The 13,998-nt window shown below is 43.7% G+C and overlaps 1 protein-coding gene across 1 annotated transcript in view; it reads left to right on the forward strand.

Moving 5' to 3' along the window:
• Positions 1-13,998, forward strand: part of AMHR2 (anti-Mullerian hormone receptor type 2) — a 43,373-nt gene that overhangs the window by 7,997 nt on the left and 21,378 nt on the right. The window contains exons 2-5 of the mRNA XM_032211265.1: positions 1,813-1,953; positions 8,256-8,339; positions 9,759-9,898; positions 12,014-12,241. Of these exons, the coding sequence (XP_032067156.1) occupies positions 1,813-1,953; positions 8,256-8,339; positions 9,759-9,898; positions 12,014-12,241 (593 nt within the window). The remainder of the gene's footprint in view (positions 1-1,812; positions 1,954-8,255; positions 8,340-9,758; positions 9,899-12,013; positions 12,242-13,998) is intronic.

Genomic DNA, 13,998 nt, shown 5'->3' on the forward strand with positions numbered 1-13,998 from the left:
TGACGATTTCTAAGTTCTTGGGTTAAAAAAGTATAGCCTCTCCTTGCTTGCAGCATCTGAAGCGGGATATCTTTAAAGACGAACAAATCGTGGCCATCGATTCGGAGCCTGCTATTATAAAACTTTTGTGAGATCGCGTTTCTGGATTCTCTTGTGAAAAAATATATAATTATGTCTCTTGGAAGCTGTCGTTGCTCTGCTACATGCGAATTTTGGCGATAGATTTTTCGAATATTCCAATCAAAATTAAGTCCCGGACCTCCCACCACTTGGCTGAAAGCTTCTACAAAAGTCTGTTTCAAATTTTCTCCTTTCTTTTCAGGCAGTCCTCTGACTCTTATTGCAAACGCCTTTCTGTTATAATTTATCATTGTAAGTTGTGTTTGATTATTAATAATCTCTTGTTGTAAAGCTTGAATATTAGAAGTCAAATTAAAATTAGCCCCCTCCAAAGTTTCCAATTTCGTCTCCATTTTCTTCAATATAATCTGTTAAAGTAGACGTGACTTCAAACATATTCGCATTTATTTGGGCAATTTTGGTCTGTATTTTATCGCATAAATCCAACACAAATTCTTTAATTTCTTTTCTAAAGTCATTAATTATTTGAAAGAGAAGCTCCTGTGTCAAAGAATCTCCAGTAGATGGCGTAGGAGACAAAGGCAGCGATTTGGTAACAAGTTCTTTAAGCACGAGGGGGGAGGATTTTTTTGCCTGTTTAGACCTGGGAGACATTATAGATAAAATCTGAGAGTAGACAGATAAACAGTGTCTTCAGCTGGTCAGTTCTCAATAAATTATTTGTAGATTTTGCTCATTAATGAGTAGCGGTCTCCGGGGAAATAAAGCCAGTTAATTACGTCATCAATCACCAACACAGTAAAAACGCCATTTTGTATCCCAATTGCGCAGAGAAGTTCAAAGGAAGAACAAGGCTGGTGTTTAGATAGTTAAAAAAAAAACACGTCACAGAAGTGAGACCCGCTCGTATTATCTTAAAAACAATTTATCATTGTCCTGAGTGTGGGAGTCGGCTGTCTAAGGCTGCAAAAAGGCAGCTGCGAAGAACTGGCTGGAGATAAGAGCTCAGTTACGCTGGATCTATTCTCTGTTCGCAGCCCAAAAAAAAAGGAAAAGGGCTGTGAACTACGAATAAATCCTAACACCTGAGCTGCTGCCTGTCCCTTTCTGCCAGAAAGGGATGATATCTATTGATCTTAATTAGATATACAGACCAGAACTCTAAGAGGGGCTCCGTTGAGCTCCTCGGCGACAGGCTCCTCCCACAGGAAGTCAAATCCAACACATTCTTTGGAAGAGAATGACTTGTTTTTGGTGGGTGCTCCAACAGTGTAGGTTTTTAAGAAGAGGTTGGACAATTATTTGCCTGAAATAGTATTGGGTTTCTGGCTTGAGCAGGGGGTTGGACTAGAAGACCTCCAAGGCCCCCTCCAACTTTGTTACTCTGTCCTGTTCTAAATGTCTATGGGAATTCTCAGGCATCCAGGTCATGGTTACCCCAAAGGTGCTTTTTTTTTCTCAAAAGGCAACTGGACTTTATTTTTCCTTGAAGTTGTTTGGCTTCTCATCTAAGTTCTGAAGAAGCTTCTTGGCTGAGAAGCGAAACATCTTCAAGGAAAAACAAAGGAAGTCCAGTTGCCTCTTGAAAAAAGCACCTTTGGGTTCTGTTCTGTTCTGTTTTCCTTTCCAACACTTGCCAGGGGCAAGATTTAGTCCTTGCAGAGAAACTCTCACAAACTTTGTCCTCCTGAATTCCCTTCCCTCCCTCCCCCTCCCCCAATCTCCATTCAGGTTGCTGGATTAGTGAAAAAGAAGCCTGTGATTCCCCAGCTTGTGAGTTTCGCTCTTCGGCTGCCATCACCTTGTCCTGTAGGTGCCGCTCTGATCTGTGCAATGCGAACATCAGCTACGCCAAGCCTGGAAACGGACCTGGTAAGAAATCTGGAGGTCAGAGGTCAGGGAGGAATTGCTGAGTGGGACAGGGGTGGGGGAAGATTCATGGATCACAAGTGGAAGTCACAGCAGAACAATTAAGGTGGCAGGGAAAATAAGTCATTTTTTTAGTCATTTTATTAAGATTTATAGGCCGCCCTTTTCCCTGAGGGGGGACAGGGCGGCTTACAATCACAGGGAAGGGGGTGCAATATCAAAAGACAAACAAAGTGTGAACAAAAGAAAAATAATAAAACACAACTTTCATTCAACAGTCAACACTCGGGCGGGTAAATTGGGAACCTATCCCCAGGCCTGATGGGAGAGCCAGGTCTTGAGGGCTGCGCGGAAGGTCTGGATGGTGGTGAGGGTGCGGATCTCGACGGGGAGGTCGTTCCACAGGGTCGGAGCTGCAACAGAAAAGGCTCTCCTCCGTGTAGTCGCCAGTCGACATTGACTGGCGGATGGGATTCGGAGGAGGCCCAGTCTGTGCGATCTAATCGGTCGGAGGGAGGTAATCGGCAGAAGGCGGTCTCTCAAGTACCCAGATCCACTACCATGGAGTGCTTTAAAGGTGGTCATCAGTACCCTGAAGCGCACCCGGAGACCGACAGGTAGCCAGTGCAGCTCGCGGAGGATGGGTGTAACGTGGGCGAACCGCGGTGCGCCCACTATCACTCGCGCGGCTGCATTCTGGACTAACTGCAGTCGCCGGATGCACTTCAAGGGCAACCCCATGTAGAGCCCATTGCAGTATTCCAGCCTAGAGATCACAAGGGCTCGAGTGACTGTTGCGAGAGCCTCCCGGTTTAGGTAGGGCCGCAACTGACGGACCAGGCGAACCTGGGCAAATGCCCCCCTGGTCACAGCTGACAACTGGTGGTCAAAAGTCAGCTGTGGATCCAGGAGGACTCCTAAGTTGCGGACCCTATCTGAGGGGTATAAAATTTGACCCCCCAGCCTAAGTGTTGGAACATTGGCCAAATTGTTGGGAGGGAAACACAACAGCAGGGTAGGAGTATCTTCATGCCCCGCACACCCCCATCTCCAACCCTAGTATTACACAGATCAGAGGTGGGTTCCTACCAGTTCGCACCTATTCGGTAGAACCGGTTCGTCAAATCTACCGAACCAGTTAGAAGAGGTTCCACCAGTGGACCCGGAAAGCAGGCCACACCTACAGAAGAGGTTCCCAAAAATTTTGAAACCCACCACTGGTCCTTGGATATGATTATTCTGCACTATCATGCTCATATTTATAAAACTCAGTGCCTCTGTGAAAGGTAAGGATGACTACTGCGTTTGTGGTGCAATCAGAACATTGCGTGTGTTGAAGTTGTTTTAACGCAAACCAAAGATGCCTTTTAAAAAACAAGTTTACATCATATTTTTATGCATGCCAGTGCTGTGTGTGAGGTAATTTAAGGTGGTTCTGACAATTGTCGTCGGCATCTTCATATCCGGTCACATGGGCAGCAAGCCACTCCCACAAAGGAGGCCACACCCACAGAGTAGGTTCGAACAATTTTTGAAACCCACCACTGATGCTCTTTCACAGTTCTTTCTTCTTCTTCCTATTTTGATCTATTCTTCTCCTTGCCCTGAAAATCTTGAGAGCCTTTGATTTTTCCCCCCTCACCAAGAGATGCAGAGTTGGATAGGTTGTGGGAGGGGAGGGAGGAGGGTTGCCTTTGTTTGAGAAGAGCACTTAACTCAGGAGAGACCTTGAGGATGCCGAGAGAGAAAGCCCACGCCAGATCTCTGACTCAGACTGATAACTGCATACCAAAAGAGGGGGAGTTGCCTGGCTGCTCTCAGGGAAGGTTTCAGGTAAAAAGGAGGATTGTTGCTCCCAAACAAAATTCCCCCCGAAAGAAAAGGGCTGAGTCACTTTGGGACTTCCAAGGTGGCTGATGTGGAAGGGATGGTATGGATCTGACTTCCTTGATTTTCCAGTTCTGGAAGTACAATGGTATCTACTGGTAGGCAAGCTAGGAGCAAATGTTGTCGTTTTGAGCTTCTGCGACCATAAATCACTGTAGTCCACTTTAGGTAAAGGTAAAGGTTCCCCTCGCACATATGTGCTAGTCATTCCCGACCGTGACCCGTCAAAACCGCGCTCAACTAAGCCGCGCCCGATTAAACCGCGTCGCTGACGTCATCAACAGGGCGACAACAGCCAGCGCGGAGAAAGAAGGGCGCTTTAAATAGCGCTTTGAAAGCAAGCCGATTCAACTTAAAGTAAGGGTTAGGTTTAGGGTTAGGGTTAGGGTTAGGGTTAGGGTTAGGGTTAGGTTAAGGGTTAGGTTTAGGGTTAGGGTTAGGGTTAGGGTTAGGGTAGGGTTAGGGTTAGGTTAAGGGTTAGGTTTAGGGTTAGGTTTAGGGTTAGGTTAAGAGTTAGGGTTAGGGTTAGGTTTAGGATTAGGTTTAGGGTGGTTAGGTTTAGGTTTAGGGGTTAATTTTAGGTTTAGGGTTTACAGCGTGCTTCTGTCTCCGCGCTGTTGTTGCCCTGTTGATGACGTCAGCGACGCGGTTTAGTCAGGCGCGGTTTAGTCGGGTGTGGTTTTGTGGTGGAACCGTTCCCAACTCTAGGGGGCGGTGCTCATCTCCGTTTCAAAGCTGAAGAGCCAGCGCTGTCTGAAGGCATCTCCTTGGTCATGTGGCCAGCATGACTAAATGCCGAAGGTGCACGGAATGCTGCTACTTTCCCACCATAGGTGGTTCCTATTTTTCTATTTGCATTTTTACATGCTTTCGAACTGCTAGGTTGGCAGAAGCTGGGACAAGTAACGGGAGCTCACTCTGTTATGCGGTGCTAGAGATTTGAACCGCCTGGAGGTACCGACCTTTCTGATCGACAAGTTCAGCATCTAAGTCACTGAGCCACTGCATCCCTTTACATATAGAATAATAAGATGCAGGTTATTTCTAATTTCACTGGAGAAGAGCCTAATGCTGGGAAAGACTCCGAGCAAAAGAAGAAGGGGAGGACAGAGAATGAGGTGGCTGGTTGGAGTCACTGAAGCAGTAGGTGTGAGCTTAAATGGACTCCAGAGGATGGTAGAGGACAGGAAGGCCTGGAGGAACGTTGTCCATGGAGTCGTGATGGGTCGGACACAACTTCATAACTAAAAACAACAGTTTACAGTTAAAAATGTAAAGGGTGAAAAATGACAGCGAGGTTTGACTTGAACAGTGTGATAGCTTAATGCTGTCTTAAGTTTAAAAAGGAGGATACAAATAAATTAACCAAATTAGTTTAAAAGCTAATGTGGATAGGCCGACCAGTATATGTTCTCAATTTTCCTATATACAGGTAGTCTCGCTTTATGACCACAATTGAGCCCAAAATTTGTGTTGCTAAGTGGGACTGTTGTTAAGTGAATTTTGCCCATTTTATGACCTTTTCTTACCACAGTTAAGTGTATCGCTACAGTTGTTAAGTTAGTAACATGGCTGTTAAATGAATCTGGCTTCCCTATTGATTTTGCTTGTCAAAAGGCCGCAAAAGATAATCACGTGACTGCAACCATCATAAATATGAGTCAGTGAATTTTGATCATGTGACTATGGGGATACTGCAATGGCTAAGTATGAAAAACAGTCGTAAGTCACTTTTTCCATTGCCGTTGTAACTTTGAATGGTCACTAAATGAACTGTTGTAAATCGAGGACTGTTGTAAAATGCAAAGTCCAACTATGATTTTAGCAACCAAGGCAGAAAAATCACCTTCCACTCTTGTGGCAACAAATATAATTTTATATGCCTGAATTTCATCATAAAGGTAGGCCCTTCTTTCTGCTTTGTATTAGATTCCTAATGGGATCCTTGGATTTAATTGTTGCTTTGTTCCTTCTCTAGATTATTCTCTTGGGAATATCCAAATTTAGAGTGCTTTTCAGGTGAAGCTTTTGGTGGACTGCAATTTTCCAAAGTGCCCAGATAATAATCCAATCACTTTGCTAAAAGTAATCTGTTCGGTGAAGCATGGAAAGAAATGGTCATTTTTCCATTGTGAAGCTAGAGAGTTTGGATATTTGTTTCCTCTTTGAAGAATATATAGAGAATGATGATCCTCTTGAGGTAGAGAAGATCTACCAACAAAACTGTTCATTTGCAAAAATAAAGATATCTGGAACAAGAAAGTAATCCTATTTATAGGATGGTAGGGCTTTTTGAGGCCAGAAAGAGGGACAAGGGATTAATATGAACAGGAGTAACTTCATTCATACATACTAATGCAACTTTCTCAGATTTGCTGGTCTCTGCGGGTTATGCTGACTGGGAATTCTGGAAGTTGGAGTCCCTACACTTCTAGAGGACATCAGATTGGATACCACTACGTTTAGGCTTTTCATTTGGGATGACATTGAAGGGGTTAAATTTCATAGAAGAGATTGGAGGTCTGTATATTAAAAAGATGACTATCGTGATCTGGCAACCTTAAGAATTCTATTCTGTAACTTCTCAAAGCCAACTTATCAGAGATTCTATGACATCCCCCGGTCTCCCTCCTTTCTATCTTGTCTTGTGAATTAAAGAACCTTCCTTTATTTGGGGCAATATTTCTTGCAGTTTTTAATTTGACACAGAACCTGATCCAGAGATAGAGGGAGCCTAGGAAAGGAAGGAAGGAAGGAAGAGAGAGAGAGAAAGGAAGGAAGGAAGGAAAGAAAGAAAGAAAGAAAGAAAGAAAGAAAGAAAGAAAGGGAAGTAACATCTCCTAACCTCTTGGGGAACATTTTTGCTCTTTTCTTCTTATACCCTCTCCCCCAATCTCCATCATCCCTGCGCTTTTGAAGTTGCTTGTCTTCTGCCGATATCAATCTCCAACCATCTTTGACATTCCCCCACCCAGATATTTAAATTAGCCACAGATTCCACAAATATTAAGTAGAACAACAATTAAAATGGAGTTTCACCTTGGATTTTCTCCTTATTCCAGCTTTCTCATCTATCTCAAATATCTACAGACCTCTCCCATCCTGGACATAAATTGTTTCAACATCTGCCCTCAAAACGAAACTTTAGGGCACTGCACACCAGAACAACAAGACACAAGGACAGTTTTTTCCCCAATGCCATCACTCTGCTTAAAAACTAATTCCCACAACACCGTCAATAATTTACCAAGAATTTATTACTGTTATTCTTCTCTTCCTTCCTAGTATCTCTTTGTCCCCACTTATGACCATAACCATGTTGCTTGAATCTTTCAATTTATATTGTTTTTATTTGTTTCCTAGTACGATTTGATAGCTTATTAGTAACCTTGACTATCAGTAAGTGTTTGTATCTTTTTATTCCTGATAAATGTATTTTTATTCTACTTATGTCCAATCACACTTGGCCAATAAAGAATTCTATTCTATTATTTAGGGCTTTACATCAAATCCTACAAGAAAAGAAATATTAATCTCTCACTTTAGCATTGTGCAACCTGAGCAGTGGTGGGTTCCTACCAGTTTGGACTGGTTCGGGCAAACTGGTAGTGGTTTGGTGGCTTGGGTCACTGGAACCGGCAGCAATCCAGGCCTGCCACGCTCCCAAACGGGTTCTCCAGGAAGCGCCGCCATCTTTTTGTTTGCTTGTTGTGCATGCGCAGAGCAATTTTTATTGCACAGCGCATCAAGCGCACACGCACTGCACGGCCATGAGTGAACCGGCAGTAGCGAGTGCTGGAACTCACCCCTGAACCTAAGAGTTGTCTGTCATTTGTGTTCACTTTCTTGGTGGCTGAGCACATTTCAAGAAAAAAAGAGAGAATTGGATTCTGTAATCAAAAGTCCTTATAATGTCCATTTCCCCTTTTCGTAAAATATACTCCCCGCTCTGCTGCTTTACCGTCTCTCCAATGCTTATACACAAACACACACTCCCATACGCACAGCCTTCTGTAGTGTTGTAATGCCATATGATGGCCTTCAAAACCTATGGGGAGGAGATAGGAATGCTGGCTGCAGAGATAGATGAGAAGGAATGGGCTGCTTCTTAGAGGGAGGGAAATGTCCTTTCCCCTGCTCTAATTTTAATTAAAACTTCAGAGGAAAGGGCTGGGAGAGGATGGCAAGAGACCGATACCGAGGATGGGCAGAGAGGTTGGAGGTGGACATGCAGAGGCCCATAGGCACTTGGAGATGTGGAGGAGGGCCCGAGACTTTGAGCCAAGATGCTTAGCAATATACACAGCTATTACGTGGCAAATAGGTTGAAAGAGATTGCTCTGCCTTCTCTGAAGTGCTCTCCTCCCTTTTCTCCCATTATAATATGACATCTGTGCTCTCTTGTTTTATCTCTGCAGCTGAGTCCTTACCTAGTCCCGCCAGCATTGCCTGGATCACAGTAGCCTGCCTACTTATCCTCCTATGTTTCTTGGCATTTCCAGGTATGGCAATTTCAAGGAAAGTATTTTTTTAAAAAAAAAAAAAATTGACTGCACAAAAACCCTGAATTTGAGATAGGGAAAGTGAAGAAAAGCTTCCCTGCTGTCTGGGACACCCCTGAAAAATACAATAGCAACATGTTTGGAGGATGTATTTCCATTATATAGAATAGAATAGGATAGAATAGGATAGAATAGGATAGGATAGGATAGGATAGGATAGGATAGAATAGAATAGAATAGAATAGAATAGAATAGAATAGAATAGAATAGAATAGAATTCTTTATTGGCCAAGTGTGATTGGACACACAAGGAATTTGTCTTTGGTGCATTATGCTCTCAGTGTACATAAGGAGAATAAAATACATTCATCAAGAATAAAAAGATACAACACTTAGTGATAGTCAAGGTTACTAATAAGTTATCAAATCGTACTAGGAAACAAATAAAAACAATATAAATTGAAAGATACAAGCAACATGGTTATAGTCATAAGTGAGGAGAAGTAGATACTAGGAAGGAAGAGAACAATAATAGTAATGCAGTCTTAGTGAATTATTGACAGTGTTGTGGGAATTAAATACTGAGCAGTGAAATTTGGGGCCACACTAGAAAAACCAAAGAACCCCCTGCTGACTGCCTCTCCCCTCCTCCTAGCCACAGGTCATCACTTTTACAGGTAGTCCTCGCCTTATGACCACAGTTGAGCCCGAAATTTATGGTGCTAATTGAGAGAGTTCTCAAATGACTTTTGCCTCGTTTTACGACATTTCTTGTCACCATGGTTAAGTGAATCACTGCAGCTGTTAAGTTAGTAACCCGGTTGTTAAGTGAATCTGGCTTCCCCATTGACTTTGCTTGTCAGAAGGTCGGAAAAGGGAATCACATCATCCCGGATTGCAACCATCATGAATTCAGAAGCATCTGAATTTTGATCAGGTGATCATGGGAATGCTGCAAAGGTCGTACTGTGAAAAAGGGTCAAAAGTCACTTTGTTCAGTGCTTTTCTAACTTCGAGCAGTCACTAGATCAGTGTTTCTCAACCTTGGTGACTTTAAGTCCTGTGGACTTAAAGTCACCAAGGTTGAGAAACACTGCACTAGATGAAATGTTATTAGTCGAGCACTACCTGTATAGTGTAAAATTGCATTTAGTCATCCAAAAAACTGAATGACTGGCAAACTGCTGAGTTGTTGAATGGGTTTTTCTAGTTGAAATATAAGGGAGCTTCTTAGTCAGAAGAAGCTTCATAGTCAGAAGGTACAGCTTCTCTGCCCTGTACTTTTTACTTTTCCCTTGAATAGCAAAACACTTATTTTTTCTCAAATAGATTACTATTTGCCTAATTTAGGGAGGATATAACATTGGGAAAATATAGAGAATCTCATTGAGGGGGAAATGTCTTTATGTAACCTTTTAGTTCTGAAGCATCGGAAAGTTCATGCAGTGTTACTAGGACCAAAAGAAACTGGAGAACTCAACAAGGTAACGACAGGCTCAGAACTAAAGGATGAGAAAAGACTGCCCAGGCTAGAGGTTCCAGATCTCCAATTCATTCAGGTATGATTCAATCTGGGGAGGATCCAAGCAGTGGTAGGATTCAATTTGTTTTACTACCCGTTCTGTGGCCGTGGCTTGGTGGGTGTGGCATGACCTGGTGGGCGGGGCTTGGCTTGGCTTGGCAGGCGTGGCAGGGGAAGGATACTGTGAAATCTCCATTCCCTCCCCACTCCAGGGGAAGGATACTGCAAAATTCCCATTCCCTCCCAATCAGCTGGGACTCGGGAGGCAGAGACTAGATGGGGGTGGGGCCAGTGAGGGGTGGTATTTACCGGTTCTCTGCACTACTCGAAATTTCCACTACCAGTTCACCAGAACTGATCAGAACCTGCTGAATACCACCTCTGGAGTCAAGCCACTAGGAGTCACCACCACTGCCAAAGCCACTGCAAAAAAAACAACAACAGATGCCCCCTATATGGCAAGCATTGGAATTTCTGTATCGCTCTGCTGCCATCTAGAGGTGACTTGGAACTCTGCAGGCCAGATGTGGGAGTCTTACCATAATTTGCTTCCTCCCCCCCCCCCCCGCCCCACCCAATCTTAATGGCAATGCCAAGATAGCAATTGTTGGGGTTTTCAGAGCTTTCCTTCACATGCCTGCAATTCCAAAGAAGGAGGTTCTTCACTTTGGCAGCCTGATGATCCTAAAGAAGTAATCAGGGACCAAAATATAAAGCTGTAAAAACATGTGCTACTGACCAGAGTGAGGTACTTGCCAGTACAGGTAGCCCTTGATTTATGACCACAGCTGAGCCTAACATATATGTTGCTAAGTGAGCATTATTAAGTGAGTTTTGCCCTATTTTACAACCTTGTTTATATTTATTAAGAGAATCACTGCAGCTGTTAAATTAGTAACAAGGTTTTAAATGAATCTGGCTCAGGGGTGGGCTTCAAAAATTTTAGCAATGGGCTCTCTGCCCGGTTGCTGGGTGGGCGTGGCCATGGTGGCTATGGCCTAGTTGGCCTCCTACACCACAGCCGGGGGGGGGGGGGGCAGGAAGTTTAGCTTTCCCCAGGCTCCGGAGGCTTTCCTTGAGCCTCTGGGTGGGCAAAAACTGCCTCCCCCAGGGTCCAGAGGCCCTCCAGAGGCTGGAAACAGGTTCCAGAATTTCAGGGAGGCCCAGTTTTCCCCCTCCCTGAGCCTCCGTGCAGGCTCTGCACTTATCTCGCGTCCAAAATGGGCTGCATGGAGACTCCTGGGAGGGGCAGGGTGGGATGGGAGGGGCCAGCCAAGGGTGGGATTTGGAGGTTCTCTGAACCGGCCATAACGTTAGCTAGGGGTTCTCCCAAACCCAGGCGAACCTATAGCAGCCCACCCCCACCCCTGGCTTCCTCATTGACTTTGCATGTCGTAAGATTGCAAAAGGGGATCACGTGACCCCGGAACACTGCAACCGTCATTAATATGAGTCAGTTGCCAAGCGTCTGGATTTTGATCAAGTCATTGCATTTGATAGTTGTACAACTCAGAAAAATGGAAATAAGTCACTTTTTTCCTGTGCTATTGTAACTTTGAGCAGTCACTAAATGAACTGTTCCGGGGTCATGTGATCCCCTTTTGCAATCTTACGACATGCAAAGTCAATGAGGAAGCCAGGGGTGGGGGTGGGCTGCTATAGGTTCGCCCGGGTTCGGGAGAACCCAAAGGTGGGTTCCTACCAGTTCGCACCTATTTGGTAGAACCGGTTCGTCAAATCTACCGAACCGGTTAGAAGAGGTTCCACCAGTGGACCCGGAAAGCAGGGCACACCTATAGAAGAGGTTCCAAAAAATTTTGAAACCCACCACTGGGAGAACCCCTAGCTAACGTTATGGCCGGTTCAGAGAACCTCCAAATCCCACCCTTGGCTGGCCCCTCAGGGACTACCTGTATTAGCTGGAAGCTAGCTTTATCTATAACAGGTGTGCCCAAGCTTGGCCACTTTAAAAGCTGTGAACGTCAACTCCCAGAATTCTCCAAGCAGCAGAAGGAATGTCATCAAGGACAGAAAATAAGATCAGTGGGCAAAGAGTTTGTAATTTCTTGGCACAGTTGGAAAACAACAAGCTCCTACCTAAAGCACTGATAGGAATGTAACTAATCCTTTTCCCTAATCTTTTTTGGAATAGCTTCTCCACGAAGGGCAGCTTTCTAAACTGTGGCAAGGAACCTTCGGCCAGCAACCTGTGGCCATCAAGGCCTTTCCTCCTTTGTGCCATCAACAATTTGCATCTGAGTGGGCCATGTACAGCCTCCCATTGATGAACCACGAAAATGTGGTACGACTTGTGACTGCTGGATATGGAGGACCAAGTGAAGAACGTTGTGGTCTCCTGGTACTGACACTGTGCCCATTGGTAAGAGCCGGGGGGCAAGAATGGGTGAAAGTGATTGGAATTAGGTGTTAAAAAATAAAAGTGATCTTGTATGTAGGGAGCTACTTTGGATAAGGCATCAGGTTAGGGAGACTGGGAGTTCTAGTCCCGCCTTAGCCCTGAAAGCCAACTGGGTGATTTTGGACCAGTCACTCTTTCTCAATTCAACCCACTTCACAGGGTTGTTGTGGGGAAAATAGGAGGTGTGTTGGATATGTTCACTCCCTTGAATAATTTGTAAATAGCAATAGCAATAGAGTTATATACCGCTTCACAGTGCTTTACAGCCCTCTCTAAGCAGTTTACAGAGTCAGTCTATTGCCCTCAATAATTTGGGTCCTCATTTTACCGACCTTGGAAGGATGGAAGGCTGAGTCAACCTTGAGATGGTCAGGATCGAACTGCGGAACTGCAGTTAGCAGTCAGCTGAAATAGCCTGCTGTACTGCACTCTAACCACTATGCCACGTCGGCTCTTGGTAAAAATACTAAAGGGGGGATATACCGGTAAATAAATAAAAATTATACACGACAACTTTCACAAGTGTATAGCGTAGGTATTAATATTATTATAATCCCATTGCCATGAGGAATAGATCTTTAATTTATTTTTTGCCATGAATGGCAAAAAAGATTTGGAATTTCTAGGAGTAAATTAAACTTTTCTGGATTCTCAGATTGCAGGCTGGTTTGTTTGTTTGTTTGTTTTGATAAAGAATACATTCCACATCTTAAGGTTTTGCTGAAGTATTAGGAAATAGGATATGGATTCAGCTTTATTTCCAAATTAAAATGTCATATAGTAGAATGGGGTGATGGGGATGAAAAGGAATTGTTAATGGCTAAACTAACTTCAGCAAGCAGCAATATAATACAGGTAGTCCTTGACGTATGACCACAATTGAGTCCAGAATTTATGCTAAGTGATAAATTTGGTGAGTTTTACCCCATTTTACGACTTTTGACATCACTGCAGTTGTCAAATTAGTAACTGGTATTTTAAAGTGAATCCAGCTTCCCTATTGACTTTGCTTGTCAGAAGGTTGCAAAAAATGATCCCATGACCCCAGGACTCTGCAACCATCGTAACTATGAACCAGTTGTCAAGCATCCAAATGTAAATCACGTGACCATGGGGGATGATGCCATGGTCATAAGTGTAAACAATGGTCAGGAGTCACTTTTTCAGTGCTGCTATAACTTTGAATGGTCACTAAATGACCTGTTGTAAGTCGAGGACTACTGGTATCATAATAACACATAACACAAATAAGATAGGAGGATTTGAGCCATCCTTTCATTGGGTCGTGGTTTGCAGTTCCTCTCCCTACAGTCCACTAACTTCTCCTCCATTCCCATTCCTTCTTCAAAGCCTTAATTTGAATATAAATAAGTAATCCTATTTAAAAACCAATACTTAACTTTGAATGAAGAGTCACATAAACCGATGTGTGCAATATTGATATTCTCAACTGCATAGAATTTTTACTTTTCTCTTTTTATCCTCAATTATTTTAAGCTTTCTAGATAAGAGTACAGGGAGTCCTCAACATACGACCACACTTGTGGCCAACATTTCCGTTGCTAAGCATTTGTTTTACGATCTTTCTTGACACAGCTGTTAAGTGAATAACTGCAGTTATTCAGTTAGTAACATGGTTGTTAAGTGAATCTGGCTCCTCTATTGCCTTTGCTTGTCAGAAGGTCACAAAAGGTGATCCCATGACCCTGGGACACTGC

Source organism: Thamnophis elegans, chromosome 2 (genome assembly GCF_009769535.1).
Source record: "Thamnophis elegans isolate rThaEle1 chromosome 2, rThaEle1.pri, whole genome shotgun sequence".
NCBI lineage: Eukaryota > Metazoa > Chordata > Lepidosauria > Squamata > Colubridae > Thamnophis > Thamnophis elegans.